At 37.8% G+C, this 17,857-nt stretch overlaps 1 protein-coding gene across 1 annotated transcript in view; it reads right to left on the reverse strand.

The window, feature by feature from the left end:
* Nucleotides 1–4,661: 4,661 nt before the first annotated feature.
* Nucleotides 4,662–17,857, reverse strand: part of LOC133878530 (protein ACCUMULATION AND REPLICATION OF CHLOROPLASTS 3, chloroplastic) — an 88,403-nt gene continuing 75,207 nt past the window's right edge. The window contains exons 10-16 of the mRNA XM_062317092.1: nt 8,673–8,960; nt 8,445–8,533; nt 7,909–8,312; nt 6,923–7,027; nt 6,701–6,838; nt 5,096–5,262; nt 4,662–4,970 (exon numbers count right to left, since the gene is read on the reverse strand). Coding sequence (XP_062173076.1) covers nt 4,898–4,970; nt 5,096–5,262; nt 6,701–6,838; nt 6,923–7,027; nt 7,909–8,312; nt 8,445–8,533; nt 8,673–8,960 — 1,264 coding nt within the window. The 3' untranslated portion in view covers nt 4,662–4,897. The remainder of the gene's footprint in view (nt 4,971–5,095; nt 5,263–6,700; nt 6,839–6,922; nt 7,028–7,908; nt 8,313–8,444; nt 8,534–8,672; nt 8,961–17,857) is intronic.

A 17,857-nucleotide genomic window follows, 5' to 3' on the forward strand; every position in this document is an offset into this window, starting at 1 on the left:
TGAGTGCTGGAAACATAGAGAAATCAAGAGAATTCTACCACTCAAATTTCTGCACTAACAGGAAATAAAACGGAGGATGATATTCACATAGAAGCCTTGTTGAATTTTTCTTGTTTCTTCATGAAAACCGATTGTCCAAGGCTCCCTTATATAATGATCTTGAATGGTTGAGATTATACCCGTATATATTCCTTCAATGGCTAGATTTATGATAGCTAGATTGAGAAAATCTTCAACAATCTTACATAATATATTATGTAAGATTACATATCATATTTTACGTAATAATTACACTGTACAACCAAATTTAGTTCCTTTTGAATCAAACTGAGTTAACTAAACTAATTAGATAGATTTTACTCATTTGGAACCGATTACATGAAATGGGTTCAAAAATTAAAGGACACTTGTAGCTTAAACGTAAACTGTATCGCACTGGATAATAAAATCGCTTAATCAACTTCAATCCCCAACATCGCTTGATCGACTCTAAATTGCTCGATCAACATCGAACATCGACTCCAAAATCGCTCGATCGACTATGAAGTCGCTCGATCGATTTTGGCAGAATTAATAATGCTTAAACGACTTATGTATGTATGTGTGTGTGTGTGTGTGTGTGGGATTCTATTTAATCTATAACTAAAATAATTAAATCCTATACTCATGCACACATATGCATATATTTATATTTATGCATTATTAACCTAGGCATGCTATTCCCTGGGTGTTACAGCATGTCATTAGATATCTGAATCTTTTGACTCGGTCTGTTGGATTTGAGAGACATCACTTGTTTGAATTATTTATCACAAGCACATTAGCATTGGTTCTGTGAGGTATGAGATTTGAATTGAGGAATGCGTCTCTTAACATTTGTAGGATGATTTGTTAATGAAACCTTGGCTTAAATTCTGAAAAACAAATAAAAAAATAAAAAAAATAAAAAAAAAAATTGAAGAAAAAAAATAATATAATCAGTTTGAGTTCTTATTAAGTAACCGGACCTCTTGCCTCACTAAGTGTTGAGCGTTGGAGTAAAAAGATGAGAAATTCAATTTGGTTGATTGTATGGCTAGTTTGACTTCGTAATCTTTTTGACTTGAGTAATTAAGCCATTAGGGATGTCTCTATATTTAGTCCCCCAAAACCATCTGGTTTGGGAGTCACTGGTCCAACACTCGTTACATAGGTCAATTAGAAAATTTAAGGGAGTCAAGCATTGCATAGAGGCACAGACAAAAAAAAAAAAAAAAATTTAAGCCTTGTTTGTTTTCATTTGGCAAGAATTCTTATGAATTTTGGGGTAAACAAGCTTTGAGAAAAAATTGAAACCTTATGAGTCTATGTTAATCTCATTTTACACTTATTTGAGCATGTGTTGTCTCAATTTTTCAGCTATGAGTTGATTGATTTTTTATGTCCTGGTGATAATGTGATGTTCACCTTGTTAAACTTGCTCATGGTGTCTGAACCATGTGTTGGTGTGGAAGTCTTTGTTTGACAACAACATAGTTCTTTAAAATGTTTGTGCATATCATTTCTGGCAAACCCTCACGAGACTTCATTCGTTCTCTAGGGAGTCCTAGAAGTTTAAAAGGCTTGTTGTATATGCTAAATGCAATCGTCTTTCCCACAACAACGGACTTATGTTTCATACTTTGATTTTGTTTTTCACTTTGTTTTGCTAAGGGACTAGCAAAATGTAACTTTGGGAGTATTTGATAAGTGTCAAATATTATATATTTAGACCCCTTAATTTGCATTTGCTAAACCTTTAGCTTTGCTATTTTCTGACATTTTTTGTTAGTTTTGGTGTTTTAGTATTTTGCAGGTTATGGAGAAAAAATAGCGGTATTTTTTGTGAAATTGCAAAGAAGCGGGAAAATAAATTTTTAGAGCCCATATATGCTAGCACGACTGGATGTCAAGATCGAAATTGAGTGCATGGCAAAAACATTTTCAATGGCTGGGATTAAAAAAATGAGAGAGTCATTTTCAATAGAGACACGCGTGCAGTGCGCGAGTCATCGCGATGTCGCTTGAGCGCACTTACAAGTAACTCGAGCGCAATCGCGTAGGCGAAGACAAAGACGAACTTCTTCTCCTAACGGCTGCTGACACCCTAAACCTTTGCATTTTTTCTCTCGTGTTAGGGTTTTGAGGGGAAAATGCGCCATTATGAAAATATGGCCATAAATCCTAGCATTCTTTTCTCCTATTAGGGTTTTGAGTAGATGTGCCATTTTGAAAATATGGGGTTTAACCTAATGTTTTGCTATAAAAACCCCATGATAGACACAACTTTTTTATTCAGAACATTGTATATACACATCATTTTTCAATAGCATGTTTTTAACTCTTTTCTTTCTTTTGTAATTTAGTTTAATTTCTGTCTTTTTATCATCTCCATTTCTTTAAGTTTCTTTTATTTTTATGTTTTCATAACAAGTTTGTCCGATGGTTTTTATCATATGTAGCTAAATTCTCAACTAAGGTTGAGGATGAAACCTTATCATTGATTAGCAACAACATTTTCATGCAAGTTTATATTATCCGATTTTATGCGTTTTTGGTTTCTAATTGTTTTTCTTCAAGTCAATTATTAAGATGATTCCTAGATATCTATTGTGATTTCTGAATACATGTAATGATTTAGGATAGTTTTATTTAATTGATTGCTTGAGTTTTTATTTATCAAATCGTTAGATATTCATTGTGTTTCGTTCTACAGATACATTTGATGATTTGGTTTAAACTAGATATCTTCTGTGATTTGTGCAAAGAACGGAATTATTAAATGATTTAATTAATTTTTGAAGCAAAGTAGAACATATATAAGATTTGTATGGTGAAAACTTCGGATATGTATTTGATGAACATGAGAATATGTTGCTATGATTTGGTGAATGTGAATTCTAAAACCTTAGTACATTTTCTTTTGTTTTACTTTATTTTATTTTATTTTTTCTTTTATTCATAAAAACCCCAAAAATTGGAACTAGGTTAAAATAAGATTAGTTTAAATAGAGATTAATTTTCGCAACACAATTCCATGTGGATTCGACCTCGCACTTGCACACACACTATATTGCAAACGATTCGTGCGCTTACGAGTACTTTTAAAACTCACAACAGTACACAAACTTTCAAACTTCGCTTGACGAACATTTGCGAATGGACAAATTCAGTTGATCCTTATCCACTCCAACTTTTCTCTTATAAATACCTCCACCCTCCCACTTTTCACCTCATTTCCGCCTATTTATTCAGTGTAATCCTAGAGGAAGAGTGAGAGAGTGTTTTCGGGAGAGAGAGAATGAGCTCTCTTGGTTTTAGATCTTCAGGGGAGGTAACGGTCTTTAACTAACTCGTTTGCGTTCCCAATTCCCTTGCGTTTTCAACATAACAAATCAAGGACCAAAACAATAAAGAGAGGAAAAAATTATAAAACTTTTGAGAAGACAAGCAGTGTCTTTTTTATAAACAACAAATTTATGAACTTTGATAGATATATAAAATAAAAGATAAAAAATAAAAAATCATCAATGAGAATCCATGCAGAACACGAGACAAAAGATCGTTTAAATTTCTCCCCCATGTAGAGAGGTACATTAAAAAAGGATCATGTAAATTTCTCCCCCGTTGAGATGTACATTAAAAAAGGATCATGGAAACATATGCTCTCTCTCTTGTTTTAAGAGAGAAGCTCCTCTAGAAGATTTTCTTCAGTCTCTTCTGAGACAACTACTCATCCGTGAATTTTCTAAGGGAGGAGATATGGAACTTGTCTCCATACTCCTCGCTTCCCTCTTCTTTCTCATTTTTTCATATCTCCTTGCTTTCTGTTGTTTTTCTCCGTTTTTCTTGAGGTTTTCCCTAAAACAGTAGAACCCAACTTTGGTTATGCCGTTCCCTTCTCCTCTCCGGCATAGATCCACCGTCCTCCTCTAGTAGCCCACCGTCATGTACATCCTCGGTTTGGACGGCTTTCATGGACCTGGTTCTTTCATAGCCATATCTGCTCATCTTCGCCACTCCAGTCCCCCTACAAGCCTCACCAACATCTCCACCAGTTGTTCGGCCTTCACGCACCTTCTTGCTACCACTCTCCAGCATGTTGAATTTTTCTATGTTTACCTGTTGTATTTTTAGATTTTCTATATTTCTTTTTTCTTTGTGTGGCTTATTGTCTCGTTAGTTCTTGTTGTTTTATCTTGTGGTGGAGGCTTCTGTTCCTAGAGTGTTTTACTCCTTAACAGTAAACTTTGTTCTAATTTCAACAGTACTTTCTCCCCCTCAACCTCTATTAGGAGGTTGTTGTAATTTCAGCCTTAACAGAGGTTTGGGTAGGGTGAAAAGCTCTCTCTCAATGGTCATGCCCTTATCTTTCTCTGCTTTGGTGCTTATACCGCTTTATGCGGCCTATTCCTTGGCTTTTGCACAAGCTATAGAGGACGGGGAGATTTATGACCTCTTCAGGGTCATAAAAACATCCATTTCCTGTTTCCTGTTTACAAACTTGGCATTGTTTCTTTGGTTTGGGTGTTGTTGTTGGGGAGCCCACCCCTTTTGAACTTTTTGTTGTTGCTTGTAACCCTTCTCTTTTAATGTATGAGATGTATTTTATTTTATATTTTTTTAAAGAGAAAAAAAGAAAAGAAAAAAAGATCATGTAGATCTGCTTTTAAGAACTATAGATTCATTTGAAGATGCTTTGTAAGTGCTAGGAGAAGAGGTACACAACAAAATTGGCAAAGTCCGCAAGTGTGAGAATACTGCTTGCAAAACTTCTCTTAACTAAAATACCTATGAGCCAAAATAATGAAAACCAAAGAGACAAAATACAACATATAAAAAGGGGACGTAATTCAATAACACCAAGAGTACACAGTACTTATCCGGCATCAGTATCAGAGTCCAATTGCTTACAGCTTACACGAATACCTTGATCCCAAATCTCAAGAGACCTGTAAATATGCAGATTGATAAGACAATGGATCACTTAACAGGAATTCCTAGTCCGTAGAGGAGCACAAGACTACTGAAAAAAAAAAAAAAAGTGAGCTGGAAAGCTGTTTTTGCAAACACAGACCTTGTCCCATTGATATCGATACAAAGGAATTGGCCATGTCGCCATCCATCTTGGAAATGGCCAAAAAAGACATCACCAGACTTCGAATAGAAACGGCCTTCACCATTGGCCTTTCCCTTCCAAAAATTTGCAAACCATCGATCCCCCGTGTGAAAATAAAACCAACCCTACATAAGTGCAGAAATTTACATTCTTAGGATAACCCATAAAGAATTATTCAAGGTACAAAATCTACTTATGCTGGCAACCTCTGGTAAAGATAGGAAAACAATACTCTATTTTTCATCTCCAGCAGTGAATAGGATGCATAGCTCATGATGTTTATTTCCACCAACTATAGAACCAATAAATGCACCGGTTTGAAATATGTATGGCTTGTGGACCTCATGAATAGACCAAAAGAAATATCCTTCTGGTAAACAGAAGTATAATAAGGATAGAACATGTACGCTGGTTATGCATGTCAACATGCCATGAATGCTGAAAGGAAATAAAAGAAAATTTTCATGGACAAACATAATTCACACCAAAGCAACGGTGGTGTAAGCAGCCAAGGCAGACATCTGGAAGACAAATAGGATAAATTTTTATTCTTTAGGTTGAAATGTTCACAGGGGTTCCACTTCACCTAGTATTGACCACAAAAAGTACTACAAAAATCCTAATGATTTATGTGCTTCAGCTCCATTTAGCATGTATTTGCAACTGAGATAGAACAGTTTTAGGAAAATTTCAAAGTCCCATTCCAGTTAGGGCCACTTCAACAAGTTCAAAAGAATGTTACATTTTTATGAATTCTGGTCAACCAATCTTGCTCAATTCTCACCATGATTAATATTTCATTTCATTGTCTCCTAATCAATTTCAATTAATTTCTCATTAGTGATCACTTGAGTAATAGGCAGGGATGAAAGCATTTGAACCCGTGACATGTTTGTATTAAGGTCACAAAATATTTATGAAGCTCTCTTTGTTTAACCAATTGTTGTAGGCTTAATCCTATAGAGCGTGATTCCATTCTTGTTCTTCTAAGTATGCATAAACTTTACAGAATGAGCTGCATACCATATATTTGAACTCAAATCCATAGCTACATGTCCAGATCATGTGAGTCCAAAAAGTAATCAAAAACCACCTAATTAGAATTTATGGTGCTAGCAAGCAATCTATCTTACAATCTCCATCATACTGTTTGATTACTGTGCCAAACATGCATTGACTATCAATAAGACAGATTCTTTGTCTCCAGTTCTAGACTAGTATTAGTCATTACTTGGAATAGTTTCATGGTAACAGTCGTGCCTTTCAATGTGATCAGAAAGAAATGCTTATTACATAATCTGTAAATAAATTGCTAGGCCTACCTTTGCATTTAAATAGGTGTTTCTTTCATGATCCAGGCATTCATTTCAACACTTCATAATCAAATTCCAAAACATTTCCAATATTTACATTTCTGAATTCACTTGCTGAAACCAGATATGACCAAAAAAACTGATTTAATGGAAATATGATATGCAGTAGTGGAGTGGAACTTATCCTATCGCCCAGAAGGTGGTCTCTCAAGTCAGAAATCAACTTTATTTTGAAAAGAAAAAGACAAACCTTCCCATGCATAACATCTTCCCTCCATGAGCCCTGGAACACATCCCCGTTACTGAAGTAGAATGTACCTAGACCTGATCTCTTACCATAGTGCCAGATACCATCATATATGCTTCCATCTCCAAGAACCAGACGTCCCTGTGTAATTTCACTCATAAACTGAGATTACATTCCCTTCGTACAATGCAACAAACATAATCAAGAAATGGAGTTTTACAGCACCTTTCCTTCAGGAAGACCTCCTTGACATCGCCCCCTGTAAAACCCTCCTCTATATGGCATCTCTACAATAGGACTCCACTTTTTCGGTGAATCTCTTTCAGCTTCCTGTATGAAAAGCATTCAATCAGAACTGAAAAATAATTGTTGTTTTGGAGAGCATAGGAACAGGTCAACTTAAGATTGAAGGATGGACTCGTACTACACTTAAATCACCTTAAAGATATATGGGAACGATTTTTTATCATTTCCAGAAAGTACAGCAAGAGATCATTGAAATTTTCAGTTTCTTATGCTGTCACCATAATATACAGATTATATTAGTGGGACTAAGGTTTCAGTTCCAGAGGTGAACCATCAACCCCCGAGACTGACCCTGCTCTTTTTCTTTCTAATGCTGTATAAAGCATGGTACAGCACATGATTATAATAAAGAACAAGTCCCAAACTTCCCTCTTCAGAAGTCCTTGGATATGAGGATTCACAGCAGCAAACTAAAATAAATAATGCAGCATACCAGTAAATTATTGGAAGTGGTTGACAGCCATGGAACCATTTCACTTTGCATACACGAGAAACATATGACTTCTGTTAAACACTATTCCACAAATTGCACATTATTCATATTCCCAATTCAAAATTAAACTGCAACTGTACATTACTTAAAAACAGTAAATATGATTTTGCCCATGCTTTAGTATTCTAAGTATTTTCTTCGTTAAATTCTAAAATACAAACATACACTTATTTTCCCCTTTTAGGTTTGAACTCAGTTATAACCATTTTTCATTTTCAGATGCATCATCTGACTTTGTGGACTGGTCATTAACAAATACTAATCTAGAAGGATGATCAATTCCGAGGTTCAACCAAAATAAAACAAATAAACACAACGCTCGGCATAGAAACAGAGAACTTTCCAGAAAATTATAGTATGGCTTGCAACTTGAACAAAGCCTGTAGAACAATATTCATGAGTAGCATATTACCAACATAGATGCTGCACGAACAGAGAGATCTCCTTGCTTCTTTGTAATATCAACATAATTTCCCTTAAATGAAGTAAATGTGTTATTACAAAAGTCCTTCACTGCTTCAAAGCCTGCATCAGTCAATTCACTCCATGAAGAAATGCTTGAATTAACAACTGGTTCTGTTTTTGCATCACCCTCAGTTTCTGGATCAAGGGTTTGTGTTGTAAGTGAGATATTGGCATTGTCCTTTAACTCCTCTGAAGGTCGTACACCAACTGGAAGGTGGAGGATGCTGAGGTTATCATGCAATGGACTAGTTCCAGTCTCAGCAGCTCTTTCTTTGGCCCACTCCTTCGCAACCTCATACGCAAGCCCCAAGTTCCAACTCATGAGTGGCTCCCTTTGGAAAGCAGGAGTTCCTAGACAATGAAATTTAAAAATGATTACTCGGGGACAAAAAAAAAAAAAAAAAACTAGGTGAGCACAACTCCTTCAAACTGTAAATTAAGTGATTCGCGTCTAAAAATGATAAAGAACCTAAGGTGTGCTACCTTCAGTAATTGCATTGTAAAATCTGGAAGACTTGGCACTGGTTTCTGATAAACCAACCTCACTTTCTTCAGATTCACAATCACAATTCCTACAGAAGCAGAAGAAAAAAAGAAAAAAGAAAAAAAGAAAAAGACAAGGTTTAGATCTTTATATCATAAGTGAAATAAAGCAAGGGGGGGGGGGGGGGGGGGGGGGGAAGCCCGGGGGGGAGGGGGGGAGAATCAAACCTTGAAGAATAGAACAAACTGTCATTGCTGCTGCTCCCCACTGTTTGGAAATCTTCAGGGTGCTGATCGTTATCTTCAGCTATATTGTTTACATCAGTACCATTTCCTCCGTCATGAGAGTCTCCTGAATCTATCTCTTCATAAAGAAATGCATTTTCATGTAAATGGTTTCCCTCAGTGCCATTCAACTGCGGATGGTGTCTCCTTAGAAGATCAAAAACGAAAGGGATATGCCGGGCCAGTGCAGACAATATGCTGCTTTTCTGAGAGGACTGTTGCCTGGTATCGCTGGTAATCACATGAATCATACCTCAGAATTTTGAAAATAAAAGTTGATTAGCAGGGAAAAATTCGAGGCATAGCCTTGATTAAACAAATAGCATTTACTATATGAGGCACATGTTCCAAGAAACCCCAAGCACGCAAAAGATTACAACTAAAATATAGCAGGCAGTATGAAAATTCCAGCAAAGCCTGTATTTCATGAGGAAATTATTTATTTATTAAAAGAAAAGCATCCTCCGTATTCTCATCCACAAATAGAGATAAACTTCACACATTCACAATATTTTATGGCAGGGAAATGGAGTAAGCTGGTAGTTAATATCCAAGACCACTAGTAAGTTAGTCTAGTTGTCATCTGGATATCCCCACTCTCAAGGCCATACTCAGATTAAAAGCCACTGGCTGCAATGTATTGGATTCCCCAGAAAATCTCCAAAACCACTTGCAACAGAGCCTTTATTATATTATCCCCAAGGGCCAAGGCACCAAGCTACATAAGCCTTTATCCTTGGCACTTCCAGAGAAAATCCATTTGATGCTCTTCTTTAGGTGAACCACTTTGATCACATTTAAACAAGGAAAGACAGTAAACTAGAAATTTATTTGAGATGCGTATAACGAGATAAGTCCCTCTCCTTGAGGCAACAGAGAGTTAGATATTAGAGGGGCAAGCCAACCATTATGCAACCAAACATCCTAGATAATAGACCAAAATCTCTCATCATCAACATTTATCCTTGCTGCAATACACATCATCCCAAACAGAAAAAACATATTGGAGCATGGGACATATTCTGTTGAACATAATTGAAACTCAAAAAGAAGGAAGCTAGACCCTGGATAGAAAATCTTCTACACCAACAGATATTGCTCTGGTAGTATATAAACAAGAGTTTACACTACAAGCTCCTATCATAAACAGTAATTCTGCTCCGTGATCACGAAAATTGGATGAATCTAAATATATTTTGGATGTTATTAGAAGAGATTGTTATGGTTAGAAGAATCTGTTGCTGATTACTTACAGGGGTATTTTGGTCATTGTTATGAGTTTAACAATATATATAAAAGAGGTGAGAGAGGCTACGTATGTGTTCAAGCCTCCTCTATCTCTATTTGCTTCCATTGGAAATTAAATTTTATCCATGGAGCGTCCACATGGGTTAATGGAGCCACAATTCAAATTAGGATAATCTTTTAGAGGTTATCAAGTAGTGGGTGGGTGTTAGGGATAATGCCCTAAAACACCAATTAGTTCATAACATATTTTAATTTAAATTTAAATTAAATAAAGTTATTTATTTACTAATATATTTATTGAGCATTGATCATAAAACTTTATTTAAATGCATTTTCTTTATCATTATTATTTATCATATGCGTGTAAATGGTCCTTAGATTACATTAAATATAGTCTATAGTTGGAGTAATGAGATTATCAAACTGAAAATCTTAGACCATAAATCTTGTAGTCTAAAACCTTATGTTCTCAATCATTAATGGAATTGAGCATTCCATTGGATAAGACTGTAACAAATCAATCATGATGATCTATCTTGCTCATGTGAGGTGTTGACTTCCGATTGATGTGTCGGTACGGATACAATGTGTAGTACCCCAATTATTAATTAGAGTTAAGTGAGCTTTAATTAAATTAATGGTATTGTTAGGGTTTGTTAAGAGGGAGTATTTTGATTTTCTGTCCCAGCCGAATGTTCAAATGAGGAAGCCAAACGTTCGATCAGAATAGTACACCAAACATTCGACCTATGTTGTGTAGCACAGCCCAGACGTTTTAGACCGTAACGTCAGAACAATACACCGAACGTTCGATCTGAAACCCTAAGACTATTGGTTAAACAGTGCACTGAACATGCAAAAGAGCAAACCAAACTTTCGATGTCTGGCTGTGCTGAAAAGGAACGCCTCAGACTTATCCATACTACTTTTTGAGCCTATAAATACCCCCTCTGGCTTGCCCTTCAATTTATTCGGCCCTTTTGTTCAACCTCTTCTGTCTGAACGTTCGAAGGTCAGGTAGAAAACCTATTTTGAGCATATTATGCTTTAGGGCCGGTTTTAGCTCGGGTTTATCAAGGTTGTGGAGCCTTAGGTGGATTTTGTGGAAGAACCCTACAATGTGAGTGAGTAAAAACTCACATAGATACTTGTTATTATTTTTTCCGCATAGCATGATTATTTTACATACCAAACATGCATGTTTACTACTCACACGAAATATATTTTTGATTACTGTGTACTCTATTTTGTGAAAAAGAGTGAAGAATAACAAGATAACGAAAATAATGAGTTTATAAAAGCATGCATATAAAAGATGGTGAATGTTAAATTGCATCGTATGACATGATACACTAATACGTGCAGGATAACGACTATGGGCTTACTATTATATGGGTTAGCCCTATGGTCAAAGAGATTTACTTTTATGTTTGAACTATAATCTAATGGTTCTTTGTGACCGGCACACTATATACGGATGGGGTTACCATTACACATTTGCTAGTAGCATAGGCTACCTGAGGTCGGACTCGGTTGGGCTGCTAGAATTATTTGTATCCGGGGCACTGGTATTGTACTACGGGTCTCTCGGGACAGCACCAACCATACCAAGAAGGGGTTAAGGACTTGGATAGACCATATGGAATTGAATTATGACATGATTCTCATACTACAACATATATTATATCTATAGTACTTTCATGATATTGTCAAATGATCTAACATTACAGCATGTGATTTATAAATATTTGAGTTCACCATATAATAACACGTACATCATGATGTTATGTCCACCTAGAAGACATAATTCAAATCATTTTTTAGGAGCTAGATCCTGTGTGGTTGAAGACCATGTGGGATGGTGATGAGGACACCCACCACGATATGATCGAGATCATACATTTACTTTATCTTCTTAAGACTATGCCTTGATATTGATGATGACTCTTAGATTTAGCTTGTAATATTTATGTTAAGTTAATGACTGGTCTTTGACCGTAACATTTAGAGAGAATTATCTATGTTATGATGTGTTAGTTTTGTTCTGGTTGTTTTTGAGATTGTGGTTTTAAATTAGTTGCTATCTCTGTAAGTAAATGAAAAGTCTTCCGCTACAGGCTCTCTACGAAGAGTGATATCCTTGGGTCTTATTCCTTATAAAATGTGGCTGGAAGGCGAACCATGAAATTAATTATTAGTTAATTAATTTTAATGGGGCATTACACAATGCACTGAATACGACCACCGGAGTTGTCATTCCTTCAAAACACTGTCGAAAGGTTATGATGAAAAACTCCAAGGTTTCTTGTGATATTGATTCTAAATCCTGAGAGATTCGCGGACTCAAATGTGAAGTGAAGGTCACTAGAGGCATTTAGGAGTGAGACATTATGCGATAAACAATCTTGGCACGTTGGGTGGTCACACATAGCATTGTGGGAACTCTATGTTCAAGAAGGAATCCAAGTCCATTGATTAATTCAAATAGACAAGAAATCATCCTCTTGAGGTTTAATGGATTATTTTCTTCGTCCCTAACAAGGAAATTTTAGTAAGAGATACTAAAAATACTTTTTCTTGGTGAAATTTAATTTCACAAGAGAGAGAGAGAGAGAGAGAGAATAAATATGAGATTAAATTGGGTACTCAAGGATAAGAGCTAGTCAATTAAAGTGACAATCTAATTGACTTTAATTCTACTAAGGAATATTTCATGGAGGAATTAAATATCAAAATAAGAATTGCCTTAGGATTAATTGATTAATTCAAAATATTTATTAGAGTGCAATTACCATTATTTTGTATTTTTTTTTTAATAAGTAATAAAATTTTATTGAAAAAAATGTAAAACGCCCTTAAGTAAACAGGAAGTATACACATGAATAACCAAACCAACCCACAAAAAGAAACCTAACAAGCTCGAAGGACCTAAAGCCCTCAAAACCGAAACTTACAACGGGCACTCAACGCTACAGCACATGAGCCTTGCATTTCCCTTGCCGAGAGGATACACTTGCATCGCCGTACAGCTCCCTTCTACCTTTGGTCTTTGGACGCGCAACCTTTACTTCCCGATGAAAATCTTCAATGGCATCCAAAATCGCCAAGGACAGATCCTTTTCCTCGTCACCATCCAACACCCAATCCAAGGGCATGTCCGGAGGAAAAACACCTAAAGGGTAAGGGGAGTTTCCATCCTCCCCTTCCTAAACTTCGTCGCTCTGATCCCACACAACAATCTCCCCAGACCGACCAAAACCTACCGGCCACTTTTGAGATTTGATCAAACCATTCAACCTGAAACTCTAACCCTTTTCAGCGGTTGGAATGACGCAACCACCCAAAAGGGAGGGAGCCCCTTCCACCCGATCTTCCTTTACAACTAGAGTCGACGATGACGCGACCGACACTTTAGGGGAGAGATGAGGAATAACTTCCACTTCCGGACTCGGTTTGAGAAGCTCCCACCATAGGAAATCCCTCACCGGAGTAGAATGTTTAACAACAGCATTCACTGAAAGCGCAGCAGCCAACGATACGTCCTTAGCAAGACAATCTTCCACCTTCGAGAGCTGCAATGGCTTAGTCTCCATCGGGATCAAGGGTTCCAAACCAACCTCTCCAAAGTCTGAGCAGGAAATTGGCGGAAGCAAAAATTGGAAGTAGTTTTCACAAACTGCGACACAGTCGAAAACTAGAGCATCGACTCTGTCGCAAAGGCATCGCCCCAGAGAGCAATCTAAGAGACCCCACCAGCGATATCTGTCCTCATCGATGCCACAGAGAGGAATTAGTGAAATTAATTGTAACCTATATTAGACCAGATATATCTTTACCTTCGGATAAAGATAAATCTATCCAGAATTAAAGGATTTGTTTTATCTTATTATCTTTTGGCTAGATTATCAGCAATCACCTAGTACAAGTTGTATAGCTTTAGGAAGTAGTATAGCTTTAGGTTTATTCTTCTTTGCTAGTGATACGCTTAAGTCTTGTACAGTCCTACTAAAGGACTAACTCTATTGTTGTTATAAATATAGCATCACTGCCATACAGTTTAAGTAGGTAGATTATCAAAATAATATAAATCCTATATGGTATCAGAGTCATCTCAAGACTAACGTCTATGGCCAATCCAACCACTGAAACCGACTCCTCCACTCAAACCTCACCCCCTCTTTCGATCCTTACCCTTTCCGCTACACCAATAGCACTTCAAAATGTGCATCATCATATTTCTGAAAAACTCAACCAAGATAACTACATCTTATGGCACTTTCTTATGGTCCCCTTCTTAGAAAGACAAAATCTTTTGGGGTATGTCGATGGAACGCATCCACGACCCCCTTAGCTTACTCTCGACTCCACCGCCGACCTCCTTGTTGCAAATCCAGCTTCTCAAACCTGGTATCATCAAGACAAAATGATCTTAAGTGCCATCATCTCCATCTTATCCGTTGAAGCCCTACCCCATGTCATTGGTCTTTCCACTTACCGGCAAGTATGGCTCACCTTAGAGACTCGTTTCTCCGCCCAATCTCAATCTCGAATCCCGCAACTCAAGCAACAATTGGCCACCTTAAAGAAATGAGCCCTATCAATCTCCGCTTATTAGCAAAAAGCGCAGGAATTCTCCCATCTCTTGGCTGCAATTGGAAAACCCATTGAAGCTTCAATCCTTGCTGGTCTTGGTCCAGAATTTGATCCTCTTGTCACCTCTGTGACCACACGCCAAGACTCCATCTCTCTCAATGAACTCTGGTTTTATGCTCTATTATGAGATGCGTTTAGAGCAACACAAATCAGCAATTGATTTGTCGATCTCCACTGCCAATATTGCCCAACGACAGAACCCGTCCTATCCACATAACAACCGTGGCTACAACCGTGGCTACAACACTGGCCAGCGCAACACAAATTTTTCCCGCGGTAGAGGCCATGGCCGAGGAAGAGGACCATCTCAGAACTTCTCATTCTCTGGCCTGGCCAATCTCAGCGTCCTACTTGTCAGATTTGCCCAAAACGAGGTCACACTGCAGCAACATGTTGGTTCCGACTTGAGCAAGGATATCAATCTGATTCTTCTCTGCTGCATGCAAACATCGCCTCTGCCTCCTTTGCATCTGATTCTTCGTGACGTCTGGATACTGGCTCCAATGTCCATCTCACTAATGACCTATCCAATCTCAACTTGAATGCTGACGAATACACTAGATTCGAGTAGGAAACGGCCAAGGTATGGAAATCTTACATTCTAGTCGTGGTATATTGCCTACACCTTCACACACTTTTCATTTATTTTCACTCTTCCATGTTCTTGAAATCCAGAAAAATCTTATATCTATAAACCAATTTCCTCGTGACAATCACGTTTTCATTGAATTTCATCCTAATTTTTTCTGTGTTAAGGACCTTCAAACCCGCCAGCTGCTCCTCCATGGCCCGAGTAGTTTCGGCCTCTATCCATGGCCCTCCTCCCATGCTCCTTCTTCCAAGTCTCTTGCTGCCTACATTGGTGAAAAAGTATCCTTGCATAAATGGCATCTCCTGTTGGGTCATTCATCTTCTCCAATTGTTAGTCACGTCGTCAAGTCAAATAAATTGCCCGTGGTTTCCTCCAAGTTATCCTCAATTTGTTCTTCATGTCAACAGGGCAAGAGTCATCATCTTCATTTCAATTTCAGTCCTATTTCTCGTAATCTTTTGCAATTGCTTTTCATTGATGCATGGGTCCTGGCTCCAATAACTTTTGTAAACAATAATCGTTTCTATCTAAGCATTGTGGATGATTTTAGCAAATATACTTGGCTCTATCCTCTGCGATTAAAATCTGATGTTTGTGCTACCTTTCTCCGTTTCAAGCAACTTGTTGAAACATATTGTGATACAAAAATTATGTCAGTCCAAAGTGACAATGGGGATGAATTTCGCCCTCTTCAAACCTCCCTCACTGCCATGAGAGTGTCCTATCGTCTAAGTTGTCCACATACTCATCATCAAATGGGATCTATCGAAAGAAAGCATCGCCACATTGTTGAAACAGGCCTCACCCTCCTTGTCACTTCCACTGTACCATTCACATTTTGGGACTCGGCTTTTGATACTGCAACTTATCTCATAAATCGGCTCCCATCAAAATCTCACCTAATTACAAATTTCTAAAAAAATTTGGCTGAGTGCTGGCCATTCCTCCACCTTTATAATTCCACCTAACTTGCTTTCCAATCTCGGTCTTGGGTCCTCATTGGATATAGCAAGAATCATCTTGGATACAAGTGCCTTCATACTCCATCTGGCAGGATTTACATTGCTCGGCATGTAATCTTCAATGAACAAAACTTTCCTTTCTCCAAATCAGTTCCCAACCGATCATCCACTCCTTCTCTCATTCATCCCTCCATGTCTATCCCTCTTGTTGTACCATCAAACAACTAAACTAATGACAACAACAGCCTCTCTCTAGAGCCCCATCCAACTACATTCACTCCCTCACCATCCACAGCAACAAACACAGACACTTCAGATAACCATGCTCTAGTTCCTTTAGATTCTCTACTCATCTCCCAGCCCCCCCCCCCCCCCCCCCCCCCCCCCCCAACCACCAATAGTGCATGGCATGACCACCCGATCATAGAATCAAATTTTCAAGCAAACAAAATTTACAGATGGCCGAATCCGATATCCACCTCCTCAAGCACTCACGGCACTACTCCAAGGACAGGAAATTGAGCCAACCTGCTACACTCAAGCAAACAAGCACGCTGAATGGCACAAGGCAATGAATGAAGAGTTCAACGCCCTTCTCAAGAATGGCACTTAGTCCCCTGTCTCCCATCCCCAACTATGAACATAGTTGGGTGCAAATGAGTTTTCCAAATAAAGAAAAAGGTTGATGGTACAATTGAGTGGTATAAGGCTTGTTTAGTAGCCAAAGGGTCCCATCAACAACCCGGAATTGATTTTTCAGAAACTTATAGCCCTGTCATTAAGCCTATAACTATTAGAACAGTGCTCTCCATTGCTGTTTTTGCAAGTTGGGCCATCCATCAAGTTGATGTAAGCAATGCCTTCCTCCATGGCAACCTCCAAGAAACCGTGAATATGGCACAACCTCCCGGTTTTTAACATCCTTCACACCCTACGGCTGTTTGCAAATTGCACAAAGCCTTATATGGCTTAAAACAGGTGCCAAGAGCATGGTTCTCAAGACTAAGTACAGGGCTTCTAGAACTGCATTTCAAAAGCTCCAAGGCTGATTCATCCCTATTTATCTACAATGCTCATGGGATTCAAATTTTTGTGTTGATTTATATTGATGATATAATCATCACAAGTTCACACACGAGCCATTTCTAGACTTATTCATTCATGATCTAAATTCATCATTTGCTCTCAAAGACCTTGGACCTCTACATTTCTTTTTAGGTGTTGAAGCCACTTGGTCCTTAGATGGCCTCCATCTCTCTCAACAAAGATACATCCTTGATATTCTGAAGAAGACCAATATAAAGCTTGCCAAACCTGTTTCTACTCCAATGTCCTCCTCTACAATTCTCAGCAAGTTTGAAGGCTCTACAATTACAAATACTACACTCTATCGCAGAACTATTCGATCACTTCAATACTTGTCTCTTACTCGTCCAAACATTGCTTTTGCTGTCAACAAGGTATCTCAGCTTATGCACGATCCAAGAGAACCTCACTGGTCTGCTGTCAAGCGCATCCTGTGCTCTTAAAGGCCACAGTTGACTACACCTTTTGCATCCACAAACTCTCATCACATCAACTCATTGCATTCTCGAATTCTGATTGGGATGGTTGTCCAGATGATAAAAAATCAACATCTAGATATTGTGTTTTTCTTGGTAAAAATTTGATCT

Source organism: Alnus glutinosa, chromosome 1 (genome assembly GCF_958979055.1).
Source record: "Alnus glutinosa chromosome 1, dhAlnGlut1.1, whole genome shotgun sequence".
NCBI classification, from domain to species: domain Eukaryota; kingdom Viridiplantae; phylum Streptophyta; class Magnoliopsida; order Fagales; family Betulaceae; genus Alnus; species Alnus glutinosa.